At 43.2% G+C, this 21,137-nt stretch overlaps 1 protein-coding gene across 2 annotated transcripts; it reads right to left on the bottom strand.

Annotated features, from left to right (window-relative positions):
* Positions 1–368: 368 nt before the first annotated feature.
* Positions 369–3,440, bottom strand: LOC120954628 (equilibrative nucleoside transporter 1). 2 transcript variants are annotated; one of them, XR_007452656.1, is made up of 5 exons: positions 3,306–3,440; positions 2,075–3,221; positions 1,443–1,990; positions 831–1,372; positions 369–739 (listed from the first exon to the last, which is right to left on the bottom strand). XR_007452656.1 is itself a non-coding variant. In XM_040374716.2 (4 exons), exons 2-4 carry the CDS (start codon positions 2,640–2,642, stop codon positions 1,058–1,060), a joined length of 1,431 nt encoding a protein of 476 aa, XP_040230650.2. In that variant the 5' UTR covers positions 2,643–3,221; positions 3,306–3,440; the 3' UTR covers positions 369–1,057. The 2 variants fall into 2 exon arrangements, 1 of the variants encoding a protein (XP_040230650.2); XM_040374716.2 differs by having other exon boundaries at positions 369–1,372.
* Between the last annotated feature and the right edge of the window lie 17,697 nt (positions 3,441–21,137).

The raw sequence follows: 21,137 nt of genomic DNA, 5'->3' as shown, positions 1-21,137 counted from the left end.
ACACACACATACACACCGAAACATTAAACAAGTATAAAGAGAATAAAAGCTAATGCAAAAACACACTGCACTGCACTGCCATTGCGTAGAAAGGAGCAGGACGCTTCCGGAAGAAAGAAAGATTAAACCGCGCTCGTTCGGATCAGTGCAACGGACTTTCGGTTTCTGCCGCAATGTGCACCATTCTCTTATCAGTGCGTTTCGGGGGGGTTGATTGGTGCCAATTATTATTGTTATAATGTGCCGTAATTGCAAACCGGGCCAGGTCAACAAAACTCGGTCACGGGCAACAGGCAGCTGTCATTCTCTCTCTCAGTCAGTTGGAGTTGTTGCTCCACTCACCCAGAAAACCAGTACCTCGGGTGGGCTTGTATTGTTTTCGTGTATTTGCGTTACATTTATTGCGTCACGCTCTTATGTGTATTATCCGCTTCTACTGTGATTATTTGTGTTTGTATAATGCTTGCTTTGTTTTTTTCCCTCTATCGTTGCAAATGCTTCTGACGATCGCACTTGATCGCTACTAAACCTGGGGCTTCTCGGCACCGTGATGGACCGTGCGATCACGTCCCTGCGATGGGTGAATATATGGACAGTATAAATAAGTATATCTTACACTTCTTCATTTATATATGCTTTGTGTATGTGTATAATGTGCTAATCTTTCCTTTACCGCACCGTTTCAATAGTTATCTTAGGCTGGCTATTTTCGTACCAAATCCACTTGGCTGTGGTTAAACTATGAAACAGAAAAAAGAACATAAAATTGTCACTATATAAATTCTTCTCGCACGATAATCCAGTATGATCCCCCTTCTCTCATTGCTCACCTTTCAATAATTTCCTAAATTACGCTCAGTTCACTTTTAACAAACAAGTAATTCACCTTCGCATCTAATATAACAATGGGTAGAGGTGAGTGTATAACAGTTCATCATTGGAGGCTCTGTCGTGGGGCACGCTTTCGAACGAATCCCAATAGGAATTCGTTTCCTCCTTTCTTCTACTGTTTTCGCTGAGGACCGACCCCCGTTTTGGTCTAAGGAAAGTCTGTGTATCACTTGATCATTTCGATGATCATTAAGCTAATGGCCGAACCGCACGCGAGCCCGATGCCGAGAAAGGCGGCCATCATCGAGGACGCCATCTCCTTCTCGTGCCCGTCCACAGCGCGGGGCGCACCGATCAGTGCAATGTTGGCAAGGTAGCCGTTCGACAGGGCGAAGGCGGCCATCAGCACGATGAAGATGTAGTCCGAGTGGAACAGCACCGGGAAGTTGTGATGCTGGGTAATGTTGCAGAGCAGCATCGCCGGCACGAATGCGATACGCGCGATCGTAAGTACACCGATCAGGATGGAATTGTTCCATGGCTGTGAAGGAAAGGGACGGTATTAGTTTTAAAATTTGTTAATGATCCACACATCACTAGTTGCCACTTACCCACTCGAACATGCCGGCAAAGACGCGCCCCAAATAGTCACCCGTATTGAATAGGAGATAGTTCACGACGGGCAGGAAGTACACATCGTTCCACGGCCGACCGTGGTGCTGCGAGCCGACCAGCACCGTCACGGCAGGATAGATCGACAGCGTCGTCACGAACACCAACCATTCGGAAAAGCCGTAAATCCATATCTTGCGCAGTACGACGGGGAAGCGTGGCTCGAGTCGCGCACAGACAGCCCTGGCGGCCGGGTCCGCCTCGAGCGAGCTTTTCATGAGCGTCTTGGAGCTGGTGTAGTACTTGAAGAAGAGTGTTTTCGACATGACGATGTAGGCGAAGAGCGACAGCAACAACACCGCGCAGCCCACGATGAAGAACACGAACGCGGTGGTGGACGGATTGCTGGCAAAGGTGAGCGCTATGATGTCGGCGACCGCGGAGAAGATGCCACCCAGCGCCTGCCCACTAACGGCGGCCGTCATGTAGTGGGCACTGAACTGTCCCGCAATGCCAAAAAGCCCGCCGGTGAGAATGGCCGAGAAACCTACAAGGAGAAAAGCGGAACTATTGATGAAAAATGCCAAATCAAAACAAGGCTTTGCTTTGGAAATGGAGAAGCGAAACTCACTGTTAATCACGACGACGGATAGCATCGTGAGGTTAAAGAACGCATCCTGCCACTGGTCCGTGTCGACGCGCACCAGCGCCGTCGTGCCGATCATGATCAGCAGCATCAGCACGAGCGATCCGTTCATGCGCACGTGCAGCGGCACCTTGTGGCCGGCGCAGGCGTTCAGTATGAGAAACACCGTGCCCGGGACGGCCGCCGCAATGCTCAGGTCGGACTGGAACTCGAGCTGCCGGGGCGTCAGCGCGGACGTATCGTTCGACGACACGTTCCGGAACTTGAACTGCCAGTACTCCTCGGCGGTGACGAAAAAGTTCCACGGCACCATCGTCGTCATGCCCATCAGATAGAACACGGCGTACGTGTAGTGGAACTTGTCGGACGGTGCGATTCGGTGGCCGGCCGCCGCCATGCGCGTCTCCACCGCCGTCTCCTTGTCCGGGTCGGGCAGGTTGCTGGTGGACGCGTTGATCGAGCCTGCGTACGCATCGTCCAGGAAGGTGTCGCTCTCCGTCTCCCGGTCGTCCGTGTCCTGCAGCAGCGGCCGCACGTTGGTTGCAAAATCCATCTTACTTCACTTCACTCTGCTACTCCACTGCTTTGCTGCTACTCTCTGGTGCGCCCTGTATTAGTCATCGAACGCTCGTTCGGATGGGGGTCGTAGCGGTGGCTTTACGGGGCTTTGCAGAGAACGCAATACATCGCTACACTACACGCTCGTCCGCTCGTCCGTCCCGAATGGTGTGATTCGCAACAAAGACTGGAAGCTGCGTGGCGGGACAGATGTTCTTACTGCCCAGTGTGTCTCGGGTGTTGCCAGTCGCGATGCTCTAAGCGTTGCGATTATGACTGCTGATAAGAAACAAAACACCCACCAACAACCACCACCACCAACACTTCCCTGATGATGTTGATGTGCGCTGCGCTGGTGAACGGTGAAGGGCACGCACCCGTATCGTCTTCGATGTTAGAAGTTTCTCCTCATACTGTTAGTCTCACGCTCTTACGATGTGTGTGTGTACATGCGGGCTTCAATTACCGTTGAATAGAGCCAGGGGAAAGGGATGGTAAATCAGCAGGCAACACAAAGCAGCAGCAGCACCAGCAGTTCGTTGCCGTTGTTGTTACTGTTCCGCCAACAAACCAGCTGATCGATCGTAGGTGGGGGGGAAACAAAACCGATGAGTGTTTGCTGGCCTCATTCGTACAAAGGCTTTAAACCATTACTTACAGGTATTTAGGATGCTTTGCTAACAAAAACACTAACAGGAAGGATAAGCACAACGAGCCACATGTAATTCCTTTGTTTGTTCACACCTAAAAGGTTTTGTTTGTAAATATGTACAGTGATTAGGCTTTGCAGGGCTCGTGGTGCAGAGTTGTTTGCTGTTTGATTAGTCACACTGGTAGCGAGTGAAATATTTTTAAATTTTCTTGCGATTAAAATAAATTAAATTGGTTGATAATTGGTGTTAAATGTTACAGACAGTATTTATTATGCGGTTGAAAATATTTTCAACATTTATAAAAAAATCAAAACATACAAGCTAGCTGAAAATCCCTGCTTTCCCAATGTTTCATGTAGCTTTTTCACCAGTGTAGTATGAAACTGTCATCCGGAGAAAGCAATTGCGTAGATTTTACACAGGTTTGCTTGCAAGCAGCTTGCACGCTTGCATGCAAATTCAAATTATCCCGCAGGCCAAAAAACGGTTTTCCCGAGCTCTTCAACGCTCCAAATCGGTGCGATTTTTCCTCGCTGGTGATGCTTTTTGTAAATCGTTATGAGGGTTTTCGACGTTTCGAGCGAGGGTTTTTCAGGATTTAAGATGGCCGCAAAATATAAAAAAATAAATAAAAATAAAAATGGTGGCCGAAAAACTAAATACACTCCACTACCTCCCTCCCCACAGTCTTCATTTGTTGGTGATCTTGAAGCTGAGGGAATAGGGGAAAGCCGGTATTGAACTTTCAACGGTGCTTTTATTTATGTATTTATTTCGTGCCAGTTGTGACGAGGCCATTCGCGTGCCTTGCCTTGCCTTGTTTGATGGTTACGAAGCTATATCAAACAAGCGATGGTGTAGGTGGAATTCAAATAAGTAAAAAAATGAACATTTTTTATGCACGATCATCATACTCCACTTCATGTATGAAAGTAATGTGTGATATTTCAAAACATATAATAAGTTCCGGATTACTCACAATATTTTTCATTATTGTAGGTTTTGCCATGTATTTTCGGTTTTCAAGGATTTTTGGATACTTCCCTAAATGGAGTAAAAACTGAACCACAATTAATTGAGCGTGTGTCAAAATTTGCTTTAATCTTTTGTTCTGACAAATTCGTGGGAACGATTCAAACATATCTGGAAACCTCTGTAATCTTGTAACAATCAATCCAGACAATTTAATAGATTTAATTTTTAATTCAGTTTTAAAAGACTCATATACTAATATAACTCATTTCTTTTTTTTTTTGTGTATTTTTAGCGACCTACATCTTGAAGCCATGACGGACATGTTGCCAAGTCGTGCGAATGAATAACAGTACAACGGGAAGGAGCTTTTGGTTTAGGAATGTTCGTTGTAGTTGCTAAAAACCACACAAAAAAAAAACAAAACAAAATGCAGGATCAGGATATTTATATTTACATGCAGTACTTTCCACGCTGAAAGCAATTAGTTAATCAAAGAAGAAATATATTAATTTTAATTTTTTATACTTATCTTAGTTGAAACGATTTAGCATCCTTGTTTAAAAAAATATTTAATTCGTTTGAAAATCAGTCAAAAATTTTCAAGATGCTTTTCAGCTGGTTTTATATTTTCATATTTTTGGTTAATTATTTCAGGATTGCCTGTTAATGTTGTTAAATTTCCTGTTTAATGTTAAACTATGGATAACAATGACAGAAAGAAAGTTTTTTCATTTTTATAACTTTTTCCACATTTTTAACATACTTCAAACAATTCGATTTATTACTCAAGTACATTACCAACAGCGTGACAGTTGTTTCACACAAAAGCACTCGTCTCAGCGGTAAATAACAAAAAAGGAGGTCAGGGCAAAAAAAAAGTGGCCACCATTACACCCTCGTCTCTTTCTTCCCGTTCTACTCCTATAGCAGAAAATCGACAATATCAAGCAGCCATCAATTCGTCCGTCAATTGATATCTGGTCTGACCCTTCCCCATTTCTGCCCGCTCTATCGCCCCTCCCCAGGTAAAGAGTTCCCAGTTTGATTGCTGACTCACCCACCCGCCACCAAAAGGGGGCAAAACTTTTCCCACCGGGACTGCTCTTTATCGAGCAAAATAAAAGGATGAAGTGAACTTTTTCCCCACTGCCCTCTTCCCTTACCCCCGGCGACCCTTCCTATCCGACCCCAGTGACGACCTCTCGCTTCCCCTGCACGGTGTGAGTTTGTGAAGCATTGTCACCGATTCTTTACGATACTTATTGGCACCCAGCGAACACACAAGGGGGAAGGAGCCGGTACAGTCGATTAATCGGAATCGCGATGCTTGCAAACAAGTGGTAATAAATAAAAGTTCACTGCCAATCGAAGAAGCACGAATGGCACGGAACACGCTTGCTGGCATCGAGTGGCACGAGCGAACGGGTAATAAATTTAAGTTTCTTCCCATTCATCTCAACCTGCCCTTTCGCTGAGGCTGGAGGTTCGGTTGATTCGTGCACCGATCTCGCATACAATTTCCCTGCTTCTCACTTCCGAGACGCATTATTTCAATTCCAATTGAAAAGGGCTGCCATTTCGTTGCCAATGGGGACCTTTCGTTTCCTTTTACTGTGCCTCAATTCTTTCGAACAGTGCACGGGCGTCTCTCCACGGGGAAGCGCTTCCGGGAAGTTGAGATGGCAGTTTTTCCCTCCGCTCTGCTATGCCCGAGGTCTTGCAGAAGCACACTTTGGAACACGCGCAAAACCATTTTTCCTACACGCATTGTCTTCGTTTGCAAAACTTTCCCCGGGATCACTTCACACGCAAAGTGGAGAGCGGGTTTTTTTTTCAAACGGCACTTCTGTTTTTTTCCCCCCAATACTTTAAAAGAAGCAAAAAGTTTCTTGTTACGGGCAATAAAAATGGATAAAAGTTCGAACTCGAGTGTACGGCGAGTGTAGTCCTTCCGTTTGCGATGTTGTTTTGTTCCTGTTTCCGTTTGACATGAAATATTGAGCGAAAATTCCGTCCCGGACGGACGGGTCGAACGGTCGATCTGGGTGGGCTGGAGGTTGAAGCTTTGCCCTCGAGGGAAGGGCGGCCGCTGCCTAACACGTGCATTATTATTTTCACTCAACGCTTGCCGTCAAATAAGAATTGCATTACGGGTGGGGAAGCTCATGAAACGTGAGCGCCTCCGTTATGATGGAAATGAAATTACAAAAAACTGATATTGAATCCTGCCTGCCGTCCACGAACCATCCGCTTTTCACCCGACGCTACCTTCATCAATATGGACAGCATGGGAGAGATGTATTACGCTTTCCGACAGTTATTGAATCGAAAGATCGCGGTAAGTTTCGACGAAATCCCAGGGTTGTCTTGGGTAATGTATATGTGCAGCAAAGCAGCACAAATTTATGCTAACTAGGAGCATCTAGGCGCCATAAAAGTTAGTTTCATCTGCTGCGTACAAAGTGAAGCTTTATTGGGTACGGTTTGTTTGGCAATGAAATCAAGACCCGGGTTTTGTGAAGCTATTCCTAGCATGGGAATCTTTTCGAAGGGGTTTTATGATGAGGAAGCTAATTGCTCACGGTAGAAGTGAAGCAATCGGTGATGCGTTCGAGCCAAATGCGATCCAAAGCGCTTCAATCACGCTGTATACCCCTGAAGGTATGCAATTTTACAGTGCAGAACAAACTTATCTATGTGCTGTTTTAGCCCAACGTGTAATTATGTTCGTTGATATTTGTTATGGGCGGTCCCGTGGTACAGTCGTCAACTCGAACGACTTAATCACATGCCTATCATGGGTTCAAACCTAGAATGGACCGTTCCCCCGAAGCAAAGATTGACTATCTGGCTGCGTAGTAATGAATTAAGTATCGAAAGCCTGCATAGGGCGTCATGTCAGTGTAGGACGATACGCCAATAACAAAGATACTTGTGATTGTTATTTACAAAATATAGATATTGTGAAATTCATTCAATTATTTGATTGATTGAATTTAATATTTTTTAAACAAATTGAAATTTTATCACAAAATGTCAACGTGCATACCTTCAGGCGTTCACCAAAAGGATCGGAAGGAATTGTGTACCAAAAATGAATGTGTATGGTAAACTGTAGATAAAAAGTAGCTATTCAAAGGTTATGTAGTGGTCTATAAATAAAAACTAATTTATTTTGAACTGCAATCTTCATATTATATGTCAATAAATTTAACTTATACCCCATCCAACGTGTAACCAGCTACAGATACAATTAGAAGACTTGAAAGTAAGCTACTGCCTTCAGGATTAATAATCTTTTTTCTAATACCAATACTTCTTTAGCTTTTCGGTATATTTTTTGTGAAAACATCATTTAATACTTCTAACTGAAGCATATGTCTTCCTTTTTGTGTGAACTTGTCAATCACTGTACATTACTACTAAAGGATTGTCGAAAGTTGTTTTATTTCGAAGGTAAACCCACGAAGCCGTAATAGACATCGTAGCGCATGGATTTGCCTATTTCTCCACGCTAAGTATCACTTTACGATCCCGTGAAGCAGGTGAACAATTTAGCACAAGGAAGACCCTCATTCTAGATCCTCGTTTCCATCCGGCAAAAAGGGGGCGTTAGCACGAATTACACACATTATCGAGCGGAACGGTTGTAAAGATAAGGATCGTTTAGGTGTGCCCGGTAGAGGGTACTACATTGAGCCTGATGCCATTGGAGTCAATTGTTTTAGTGCCGTAAGGTGTTAGGGTTGTGTGTGTGTGTGTGAGTGTATCTTTGTTGCTTTTAGAGGGTTCGACCAAACCCACTGAAGTGTTTGAAATTTGGATAGTTATCTGTTTTCCAACGGGCCTTGAAAGGTGTTACAAGACGAGAGCTGTAAAACGATTTGGCGGAAGAACTTTTGCTGCACAGTTTCAATGATTCCCCAGACGATGATTAGTGATTGAAAATAATGAAACTGAAAATCTGCAAAACGAATCTTGTACCTTTGGTTCGCTGAAGGTTTTTATACAATTTTATCTTTGCCAATGCAATTCCTGATAAGCAAAACAAGTTATCTTTCTATTCAGTACCTTCAAATTTAGAACTCAATACACACACGTGCAGTAGGAACTGAATTTCCACTGCATACTCCCAAATTAATCCCTGCTCGGTCATCGTCAATAATGGCAGTGGGCAACGGGAGAGTCGTTATTAGCATTCTTTGCAAGTATGGAACCAATTTTGGCACGATTTCATTCCTCACTTCCTCGAACGAAGAACGAACGTGCCTTTGCTCGAACACTAACACCAGCTTGTGCAGCAAAACTTCCCACGATAATTCCCCTTTCCTTTGTGGGAAAAGGTGTAGCAGGCGAGCAAGTACGACAACGTTTTTACGATGCAATTGCGCAAGTTTGCGCAAACTAATCAGTCGCTGCTTGCAACACGGGTTATGGTTATGTCACAAGGGAACGTTGGAGCTGTGAAGTGTCCCCTTGCAATGGTGAAGGTGAAGAAATTGGTCGCATGATTTGGTAAGTTTTAAGATCAATATAGCTCAACGAATAACGAAACACGGAAGACGATGGGCGACTTTTGATGACAAAAAGCTTTACCCCTAAAATCCGATCAATGGAACTAAACTTTGGCAATAAAAATGAAGCTCCAATGCGCTTAAGCTCTACTTGATCAAGCATCATAAAGCGTCCTTCGCACAGAGTATCCGATTTACAACCAATAAGCTGCCTTTCCGACACACACACACAAAAAGAGATGCTCGTTTTAACATAAAGCTTATAGGAGCAAAATAGACGCAACAATTGTGCTTGCTAGTGGAAAAACGGCTCAGGCCAAGTGCACACTCACAACGCAAAAGACACGAGGCAAAACTTTCCTTCTTAATGTGTTTATCTAAAGCTAGCAGCCTGCCACAGGCAGGCAGGCAGGCAAGGCAGTCACCACACCAAAACCAAACAAGGGACCAGAGCTGCGGGGAGAGTGGTCAAAGTTTTCTAATAGATTAAGACCAGTGCTGGACCATAAAGAGTGTGCCGGGTGGAATCTTTCTTGTGGTTGCACCAACCCTCCTACTAAACCCATTACGGCTTTTCCCCGTGTTGTTGTGTCTTGCGACGGTTCGCTGTGGTTAAGATGGTTGCCTCGGGCATCGGGCCTCGGGTTTATTTACACAAGAGATAATTTGCACACGGTAATGATTTTTCGCTTTGCACGTTCAACGTCTCTCCAACCGTTTGCACACTTTCGTGCATCTTTTGAGGCTTATTGGAAGGATTTGTGTGGAATTTATCTTTTTCCGGGAGGTTAATTTTGGTGTGCACTGAACACAACATGTTCTACGTTTATTCTTCCCCTCGTGGGAGTCATTACATGATTGCAATGGAATGGTTTGCTGTTTGTGAACGCGATGTGATTGAGGTTAAAAAATGAAGCTAAAAGCAGGGAGGATTTTTTTTTAAATAAATTGAATAGGATTCTGTTGTGAAAAATAATGATTGAAATCATGTTCGATTTCGTTGCTAAGTAAGCAAAAAAGCTGATTCTGAAATAAAACGACTTTGCCCGTACGTGACACTATTTTGCAGGGGAGGGAAAAATTACTTTTTTCTTTTCACCCTTCATCCCACCAGCGCTTTGAATGCAACTGGCGAGTTTAATTTATTCCCTTTCGTACTTGCTTTTAATGAAGTCGCCGAACAGCTCCGCCCGCCTGATTTGCTTCTGGGTGAGGGGAATAAGGGCCGGAACCCCTTTGGGTTCTGCTCACCCCCGAGAAGCTTCGAAAAGCGTGATCGGGAGTGGATTGTTTGCTACACGCGACTTAATGAAACTCGATTGAAATGAATGCAAAAACAAAAAAAAGATAGAGACAACCCGGTTCAGTTGGTTGAAGTTCAATCAAACTCCGATTCGAACCGTTCTATGGCACTGGAAAGCTGGAAATGAGGCACTAGAAAAATATCCAACAAAAAGCCTCCTTTCCTACTACTCCTACACTTTCGATGCGTTCAATTGATTTCGGTAAGTGTATCGGTGTAGTGGAAATGCAGCGCAATGACGCGGGCTCAATCGCGATGGCGCAAAATGCAGCGCACCCGCACGGGGGGAAGCCATTTTTCCGTGCGGATTATATATCCGCGCCTGTTTTGTGCGCTCGTGTGCGGGAGGAAAAAAAAGCACAACACATACCCACACAGAAGCTACAGTAGTACAGCTTTCGAGAGCCACTTCAAAAGAAGTGTCCGTCTCCTTAGCAACGTGCGCCCAGAACGAGCGCCAAATATAAGCCGCGCGTGATACAACGAATCGGGTCGGGAGAGAAGGGAAGGAAAGCGCAGGAAAAGGGGTGCTAGCAAAATGAAATGAAACTCGTTATATTGCAAACATGAGCTTTATCGTTGTATTTTGTTTTTTGTTCTTCGATTGATACCAACAGCACAGCGAGAGCTTTCAGCTTTGCAAAAGGCTGTTCTTATTAGGAATCGAAAAGGGGTTTTTTTTCGTTTGTTTTCTACGGCTCTGTGCTCAACTTGTGTTCTATGCACACTCAATGGAAAGCTGAACGGCACAATACGGCGAGGCTCGACCTACATTGTGGTGGAATGTGAAAATGAGGCGAAAAATAATTATCAATGTTTGTTTCGGTTTCGTGTATGCAAACATGCCGGTGTGCGATTTGGAGTTGATTTTGGGGTTTAATTCGATTTTGATTGTATTTTACAGTACAAAAAAGTGGGTTATACTGTGCGGTACTGTTGAAAACGGGACTAATTAGTTAGGCTCTAAATAAAGCGCCGCTGCACATTCCGTGAAAGTATGCAATCCGTGTGCCAAACGAGCCGTTTTAAGGAAGAATCTGAGCAGCTGGCGCTATTGAGTTGGTTCTCTAAAAGTAAGATGGTTTATCTGTGTGCTCTGTTTAAATTAATATTTAATCAAAGCTTTTGCGGTATGTGCTGTAAAAATGGCTTGAAAACTGCCATTTTAATTGTTTTGGCTTTGCTGGCTTTCGGACAAAGGCCGCTTTACGCTTTCACTAGCGCATCTGACGGCGGCCGACCAAAGCATTTTGCTACAAAAATTTGGAGCCGCTTCAGAAAATATGTTATTTTTCTATGTTTTTTACTTAAAATGGATTAGAAAAGCATGGTAACAGGTAGATATACATTTTTGGCATGCATTTCGTTATTTTTTGCATCAAAAAAAAAAAAACGGTGAAAAAACTACTTCAATTTGAGATTCTGCAGGACCATTCCCTCGATGACCAAAAAAAGCTTGCACCGACCGCCGCCAGAAGCACTAGTGAAAATTGAAATTACACTAGCAAATAAGGACAATGTCCCCCTGCCTTTAAATTTGTAAAATTTTGATTTCTTCACGTTTTATTTAAGTAATTTCCAATTTCCTACAGAACTTGTTGTTTTCAGTATCTGTTATGGGCATTATTTTTAGGACATCTCTAGACTTTCTTAGGATGACAACTCTTTTCATGTTCAGAGGCAACTGTACAGTTAAGTTATTTATATGCGAAATGATTAGAAAACATGTGCAGAGATGAGCTAAATATATATTTGATGTATTGATAAGTCATCACATTCAATATCGGTTATTGATATAGAACATGTTTCAAGAATGCTAGAAATAGCTCTAACGAATTAAAGATCCTATTTCAGGAAACTGCCACAAGGCAGAAAAGGCCTCCATCAGCATCCTGTTAAGATGAAAGCTCACACGGTATGTTTATCGTTGCTAAGTATTTGGTTACCATCCACCCTGAATGTAAACAATTTTAATGAATCGATAACACCTATATGCATGCGTTCTGTGCGTGTGGTGGTGGTGTTTCCCCTTTTCTCCGTAACACACACCCGTAATGTCTTTTTGTGCGGTTTGATGATGTGCTTTGCTAACGGGAAACGGCGAGGGAAAGCCCATTATCCTTGAGGAGAGAAATAAACATCACTCTAGAACGTGGCGGTTCGGTTTGCTGTGTGTGTGCCTCAGGCGTGTGTGTTGAGTATGTGTGCAATTTAAATATGTGGGACCTGCATCCCGGCACCACCAGCACAAGGTGAGAATAACAAGCAATCAAATCAACATTGCTTCAGGAATCTGCACAACTGCTTCCCGATTGGTTGATGATGGGGAGTAACGAAGCTGTGGCTGTGCTTGGATATGAAATCACTTCTTGGAAATGGTGGTGAGTGTGTTGTATATTTAATATTGCAAGCTTTATTATTATTTTCTTATGGTACAAAATCGTAAAACATTCTTCAGCTGAGGACAGTGATAAACCTTAAAATAACAAAACCAAACGTTAATTAGAAAGCTGACGTGCTTCGTGGAAGATTGTTACCATTTTCTTTGGTATGCCTGGCTGTGACTTCTATGAAGAACGAACGCACATTTACAGACGGAAAACAGCACAGCGCCCGTAACACGAAGCCCGGGCTATTGATATGGTTTGTGACGTGCGCGCAAATTGCTATTTCAAATTTTGCCAAGCAATCAAAATGTTGCTGATGGATTGGAGCGATGAGGGTGGAAGGTAGGTAGGCAACGATTGAAAGAACAAATGAGTCTGTCACGGTCGGATGATGAACGAATTTTCACAAAAACTGTCACTCGTGTTTGTTTGATTTCGTGCCCCTCCCTGGCTTACTTCATCCGGCTCCAACGGTTCCCTTTTTTTCGATCGTAAATATTCGCGGGAAAAATGAAACTTTCTTTGCATTGGAAAGCCGAAGAGCTTTTCCTCTTGGGAGATCTTGGGAAGGAACGTAACAAGGAGAAGTGAAATAAAGTGTCCGACACAGTAATAGTAATTTTATCCGCTTTGTTAAAACATTCCCCGCTTCATGGGAACGGTTGTTTCATTTCGACAGGGAAGGCACACGAAGAAGGCAGTTGGTGGTTGGTGAAATCAAAAAGCACTGTGGGACCACCAACCGTCCGACCGGACTCGATAGCAATTCCAGCCGTCGTGCTCGAAGTGGAGCTTAAGAAATTTGCTCTACCCGCGGGATAGGACAGAATCGTTCTCTGGTGTCATCGAAAAAATGTAAATCCCTCCCCATCACGGGATGGGCTAGCCGTGCCAGCCAGTTGGGGGGGATTTTTATTTGCAGTAGCAAATTGAAATTGAGAGAGCGACAGCGAGTGGAGCTCGTTTTTATTGAAGCACACCGGGACGGGATTTTAGGTTTCGGTGTGGCACTGAAACTGTCCCTTTTTGCTTGTAATGGTGGTTCCATAACCATGAGGCGGGAGCGACTCGGGTCCACTTAATGGCTATCCAGGCGGGTAAGCTAAAGGATTTGTGATCCGGAGCGGTTGTGGGTAAATGGCAAGCGATGTAATGAAATTTTACCAGTACATGTATTTTTAAAGTGAAGCATTTTTATTGCTTCATACGTATGTGGGGAGTAGAAAATACGGTCAATACCGTCATGGCGTAAAACATGAGTATTAGGAACTGTTAAGAACGGTTTAGATATTTTAGTAAAATTTTGTACATTAAATTTTTGGCGATCGTTTACTTCTGAGAATATGCACACTTTTATTAAAATGTATTCACAGTAGGTAATTTGGAGCAAAACTACAGCGTGCGGTTCAGCTATTTATTAATAGATGGCGCCACATGACTATTGGGGTAGCGTGCATTAGCAACATCACGATTTTATGCTTAATAGCACGAAATTTATCAAAACATGCCAAATATTTTTTAAAAAATCTATAAAGTAAAATTTTTTGGCTGAGTTTTAAATTTGAGCTTTGAATAATAATTTTAAAAAATCTTTTTCGTTGATGGAGACGCCCAGTACTTGAGCAACGTTAATTTAATTTTTAAATAAGAAAGCAAACAATTGAAGGTTTTTACAGCAACGTTTACACTGAAGTTTTGTAGCGATGAGAGCTAAAACTACACGAAAGGATCATCAAAACTAGATACAACCATAATTATTTTAAAAGCTTAAGGAAAACTGTTTAAAAAAGCTAAAAAATTTAAAGCAATTCAACACATTGAAATCTGTATTCCTTGCGGGTTCATAACACAGTTCCACCAATTGAAATGCCTTTGTTCCGTACCTGTGCTGCAAAATTGTTTGTCTTTGGTACATCATGCAAAATTTTAAAGCTAAAAAAACTGTTCACAAACATTTCTTCCCGTCCGTTAAATTACCACAATCAAAATAATGACTTCCTCCCCCGTTTGCTGCAGATAGCTCATCATAAAGATGAGCGCACGAAATTAATCACAGATTCATAAGCCCACTCGAACCACCCTCAACGGGTGGCGGCGGGTGATTTGTGAGAAAGCGAATTTCGTCGAATGATCAAAAGTTCATCCCATTGGGTTGAGGGAAAGGAAAAGTTGTCCGTTTGACAAGGAAAGCGCTTTGTTCGTGGTCCGTTTGTGGGAAAGGGAGTGCCAGGCAGGAAGGATGTAAGAGAATGTTTCATGAAACAGTCGCATCACCTCGAGGCGGACTGGTGTCTTGGATTCGAACTCTTACTCCCCTAACCGTATGCCTTTACCGCTGGCACAACAAAAGCTGAGAGTGTGCTGAGTGTCATCCTTCCGCTGCGTGTCGTATGAGGACCGCATAAAACACAAACATCACATATCTTAGCGCCAGAAGGCGTTCTTGCAAGTATGTGCGTGGGTGTGAGTGTGCACACACAACCAGAATCGGATGCACTTTACTGTTAGCAGTGTGGAAAAGTTTCCCAAGCGTGAATTGCAAACAGCAGCAGCAGCACGGCCACAACAATGAGCAGGAAGTTTTCCTAAATCAGTTTTAGTTCAGCGCGCTTCGGGCACAGCCACGTCGTTCGCTGTTTCGATTGCACGAAACAAACTAAATTATGATGGCATTATAATGTCGCTTTTTTGTTGCTCATCGAAGAGAAAGGGGAGAAATGCTCAATGAGAATGTGGTGAAAGTGTGAATAGGTGGTAAGAATGGTGGTAGTTGCTGTAAGTACGTTGCAATCGTGTGAAGAGATTCGATTTGTTTAACACTTTCTTCAATTCTTTGTACACTTTTTGGGGATTTTTGTTTCTCATTTTTGTATGTTTTATAGAGCAGATTGTTTTCAAACAATCTTTATTGTAATAGAAACTTCGTTATAATTTTTAATATTATTATATAGTGTTCTATTTTCTTTTCCATCATAGAAAATATTCATTCACAATTGTGACATTTTTACTACTGAATTATAACATTTCAATCAAAAACATCACCTGTACCTTTAATGTACCATTTTCCCATCGTTATCGTGTGTATTGCCACCTTGATGGCTGGCGTTTCTTTCGCCGGACTGTTACCGAGCATCCGAATGGGTGGCAGCAGTTCTAGTAACATGATACTTCTTTGCCTCTCTCTCTCTCTCTCTCTCTCTCTCTCTCTCTCTCTCTCTTACTACTTACCTCCTTCTTCCTGCACTGCTCCACTGCACTCTTTTTCACCCGGTAAACAACAATCTACAAGGATTTACGCAACCAAGGTAAATAGTTACTTGGCGAGCGGATGCAGCAGCACCATCAGCGCAGTGTCTCGCATAACCGACACTCGGCAATCGGAATGTCACTAAGAATTGTGACACCGAACCAAACCAAACCTACCACCCTTACACTCTCTCACACAGACCTGCACACGTTGAGTGCAGCAGAAACCATCCCAAACCGCGACCCTGCAAGCATCTTGATGGCGATGGTCGGTGTGTCTGGCATTCCAGCGCAGTGCACATTCCGGGCCGCTCGAGTTCCTAGGCATTCCAGGCTCACTGCACCGGCTACGGGTGCAGCCAAAGGGCTACAGCCACGTTGCTATGCCGTGCCGTTGCTACGCCTGCTACGAGTGGTGTGAAATTTGATCTCTTTCTCGTCGCGTACAGTTTCCTTCCACCGCCGCCGCCGCCACCTTCGCACAAGCACTCGAGGCAGGCTGTGGTCGACCGAACCGTCAGCTCCAGCTGGCACTGGGTGAGCGCTGGGAGGGGCAGTTGGTTGTCCTCGTTCAGCGCTCAGCGGCAGGAAATAAAATATTACGAAAGTGTATTCATATCTCAAGGCATCCCACCCACACACACACACAAACTGGGCGGTTTGTCCCTTTTTACCACCCCTGCTGTAGGTGCTTGGAATGCCAGGAGACAGGAGTGTTTGGTATGTTGTGCCCACACAAACAGAGCGAGAGTTGTTTCAGTTGGCAGGGCGAGGTTGTCTTCCTAAAACACCTACACCCTTGCAACGGATGTTGTGAGGTCTCAAACTTTGCTCAAGCAAACAAACGAAACAGGAAAAAAGGTAGGACAAGAAAAGACGGAGTAAATTGAGCCCGACGGCTACACCGAATTGTAGCGAGCGCATACTAATGTAAAGCAATTGCGCAGTGTTTATACATTCCTGCAGAGGAGTTGTGCCTTCACACTCGTGCCGTTTGTCGGGTGACTGTGGCATGTATGGTGATGACTTATGAGATGGAATGTATGTATCAGAGTGTGTTCCCGTTCGTTTCTGTTGCTATTTGAAGAAAGCTGTTTCGCAACCAATAAAAACATCACTTTTAAAATTTTTTGGTATTTGCACACATCGTGCTTCATCTTCAGCACACGTCTCACTGTGCCGTTGCTCATCTCACTGGACTGTGCGCCTGCAGCAAGTTACCACATAGCAACGACCGCTGTTTGCTTGGTGATTCGAGAGTAATGCGATTAATACACCAACTCGACAATTCTCTTCCTGGCACCGACACACACTGCTTCGGCAGTGATTCGATCTCGAAAAGGAATGTGTGAGATGCACGGTCACAGAAGAAGACGTCACCGTGCACGGGAAGGTAAAACAAATTACACTTGAGGGTAATTTAATTTTAATTATTCGAATGCATAAATTTGTCCTTCGTCGTACGTGTGGTGCTTCTCGTGCTTGGCGTACTGGCAGTGGGCAAACTGTGCGCCGAAATGCACTCGTGTCGTGGCCCTGGTCCAGGCAGGCTAATGGACAAGTTTTGGAAGTTTGTAGATTGTTTTTGAAATGAGGTTTTGGGGAGTTAGGCGGAAGGAAATGTAACGTGGAACGATGTTATGGCGATGCCTTAAGGCGATGGACAGTTGAGGAAAGCGATGTGTTAACTAACCTAACGCAGGTGGTTGTGAATTGTTGTAAGCAACATTTACTTTCAAGACAACTTTGCTCAAAGATGAATTATATTTAAACAATTTGCGTAACTAACAGAGTTTAAGATGATGCGTTCAGATAGGAATCAAACGATAAGAAATATTCTCGAATCGACCTGAGGATTTTTGCTTTCATGTTGATCACTTTTTGATATATTACTCGATATTCATTGATTGAATATTTTTTTTCCAGAATATTTAGTAAATTTATATTCATAATGGTATTGAAAAAGTTATTTAATTTTCTTAATCTGTTATTGATTGTGTTGACGGCGGAACTCGGGCCAGGCCACGCGAAGGAAAGGCCTTCAGTGTTCTAAGTTTCAACCGAAAACAAATGTATCGGAAAAGATGGGTTTCTGCCCGAAAGGAGTTATTATTACCAATTGTGCATTAAACTTTCCGCTAGTATTCACGGTTCGTGGGAATCTATGCTGCAAAAGTGGCACAATTGATACAATAACTTTTCGGATGGGGCAGAGTGACCCGGATGAGACCTAAAGCAAATCCTAAGAAAGGCCAAGACGTTCAAAGAAAATCGAGACGTTCTCCGTTCAGGTTCTGAAATAGATCTAACGTTTATTAAACAATAATTGGTTCTTATATTCTAAAATGTTTGATGGTGTTGAAACGTGTTCGTACACGTTGTTTAAATGTATTGGTGCCAGTGCGTGTTAAAATATTGTGCCCTTTTTCGGAAATCTATGCAATGGTTTTTTTATGTTCCTTGTGTTTGTATATGCCGCTTTGTTTATGTTTCAGTTCCACGCATTCTAGATTAATCCTAAGAAAACTTGAAATTTTATGACGTCCTCGTTTTGGGTTGGTAACTGAAAGGAGCGATTTGCTGGTACATATGCACGTTTTCGTCCTGCATGCATTTTTTTTCTCCTAATTTCTTTTCACCCACCCCCGTTGGGTGGATGTACCCGTTCCAAAAATATTTTATTGTCTACGCTTTGTCCGTGTTGCTTACGCTTATCGATGAACTCAAGAACGGGCCGTTCCCAAAAATGTATGTTTATTTAGGCCAGCGATCTTGTTCTCATACGATAAGTTACAATAGTTTCAAATTCTACCCAAACTTAACCGTGGCAAACGAAACATTTCGTTGCAATTTCAAAATCGCTTCAAATCTACCCGTTGCTATCGCAACACATTGTGAAAGTGTTTACATTATGTGCTATATTGTACTTGCTCTTTCTTTGACTTTTGGATTCAATATGATCTTATTATGAAATAGTGAATAAAACTGACATCATAAGTAAATAGCAGTTATCAAGAGTGAGGATTTAGATTAAATTTTAAATATTGTTGTGGGCTGATATGAATGTCATTTGTGTTTAAACTATTTATAATCATATGTTATTACAATATATGTATATAAGATTAATAAAATCGAAAGAGATACACATTTATTACACTAAAAAGGGATAAAGTTAAAAATGTATGTCCAAATTAAGAATCTTTAGTAACTTGAAAATCATAACTCTTACTTATGACTAACTAAATCTGGAATTTGTGATGTTATTGTAAATAAATCACATTAATATACAAAATAAAACAAAGAAAATAAAAAGGGCGCAAAGCATAACGCTTAGAAAAGTGACAAAATAGCTGTAAATACGTAGTACATCGTACCCTTTCGAGAGAATGTTCAATCTACAAACGTATGCATTCAAATAGCATCTTATTTAAGAGCAAAATTCTCCATAATGCACATCATCATTTAGCGCGATAAGAATCTTCTACTTATCGAGTTGAAAGAAGCAACTAAGTCACACAGCTACAACCATTCAGCCAAGTTTCGACTGCAAAAAACAGGTTCTCTCTCTCCCTTTCTTTCTCTTCTATTTTGAACAAACGAACACACGTACATGAGGATGAAAATTTGCATGAAAATATCCTTCAATCAGTGCAGTGCAGCGTGGTGTGCTTTCATCATCAGCACCGGTTCATCAGCGACTAAGTGACGAACAACATTTAGAGCAGCAGGAACACACATACACACAGTCATGCCATACAGTGGTAGAAGCTTCGTGTGGTGTTTATAAACAGTTGCACGGGAAAAAGGGGAACCACCGATGCTATTACCGTTGGTGGTGGTGGTTTTTTTTTGGTACGGTGATGAAAAACGACCTTCCTTCTTTGTACTGTACTGTACAACAAGAACCAAGAATTGATGAACGATGAAAGGCGTCATAAAACTCGTACCATTGTTGCAGCAGGCAGCCACACTTTCTCATCTACTTTGACTCTTCTTTGCACTTAAACCTCTAAGCAGCGCTAGAAAGTCATTTTTCTCTTCGAGTAGGGGGAAAAAAGGTTCCCTAATGCATCGTCGTCGTCGTCGTCCTCATCGGCACACAAAATGGAGGCTGCTATTCATGGCCCATCGCGTTGCATACTAGCAGGCGCACAAGTTGAGTGAGAATGATGAAAAACTTTCCTTTCTTTAGGGTTTGCTTCCAGGCTCGTTGCTTCCAGGCTAAGAGAGAGGTTACCGTGCAAAAGCTTCCGAGATTTAAGGCATAGACATTGATTATTTTATGTGTTTTCCATGAAGACATGGTTGTGCGAGCTTTCTTGCAATCTTCCAATTCATCGTTCAGTGGTGTTCTTACAAACAATAAAGTTGGCAAAATGTCACAAGTTGGTAAAATAATGGACAAACACTTCCACCCAAGCGTAGTGCCATGCGTAGCTTTCTGCTGCTTCGCAACAGCAAACGAACTGTGAAAGAAACTCCACCGTAGCCTGCATCAGTCTCCACACTCTCTTGTCAATAATTTAATTTTTCTGAACTTTCTCATTTCGAGCACAATTTCCCTTGGGAGGCGTTGCGCGGCCAACAGAAACCGTACCGTGGGGTGTGGACGTGGAAGTAGCGGAACCGTTTTCACATCAAACAGTATCGGGAATCGGGAATATTGAGTTTCGCTTTCAATGCTCTTGGGAGCAGCATACCGTGACAGTTTTGTGCGAAGGGTGGGGAAAAACTTTCCGTGCGCTTGGTTCGCCCGGTTTTGGCCCAAACGCGTGCTGGAATTGTTTTTGCGTCCCGATTGCACGATGGACGCACGATGGAGACGCCTGGTGGTTGGTGAACGGAATGGCACGAAAGCACAAAAGTGTCTCAAATTCCCACCCCAGGGAGGGAGGGAAAGAAAACAGCGAACAACAGCTAACTCGTTTGAACGACCACATGAAATCTATTCGTAGCGAAGGTTTCAGGATGCACAAACATACTCACACACCCACACGCACACAGCGATGGGGCCGCCGTCACGCTTCATTTCGCCCAACGGCGAGAAAATTGGATCAAATTTAAAGCTAATCAAAATCCCATCGCAGTAGCCAGTAGTTTCGCTTTTTTGTGTGCGCTGCAGCATCCACTCGACAAATCGGGAAGCTGTCCATCGTTGAAGGCGCTTGGCCAGCGTATTGGGAATTGTAGCCGCCACACAGGAAGAAGCCGGTAGGACGTTTTTCCGTTGTTTTTCTTTTGCCGAAAGGTCACGCGTTGGCCGAACAGTGTGAAGGGGAAAGCAATTTCGATTCTGGAACGGCAAAATTCCCTCGGGAAATTGTGGTACACACACATAAATTATCTCTTTCTCTCTCTCTCTCTCTCTCTCTCTCTCTCTCTCTCTCTCTCTCTCTCTCTCTCTCTCACTCT

The sequence above is a fragment of the Anopheles coluzzii genome, chromosome 3 (assembly GCF_943734685.1).
Source record: "Anopheles coluzzii chromosome 3, AcolN3, whole genome shotgun sequence".
Taxonomy (NCBI): Eukaryota; Metazoa; Arthropoda; class Insecta; order Diptera; family Culicidae; genus Anopheles; species Anopheles coluzzii.
The sequence above is the reverse complement of the archived record's forward strand: the minus strand, read 5'-3'. Positions and strand labels throughout refer to the sequence as shown.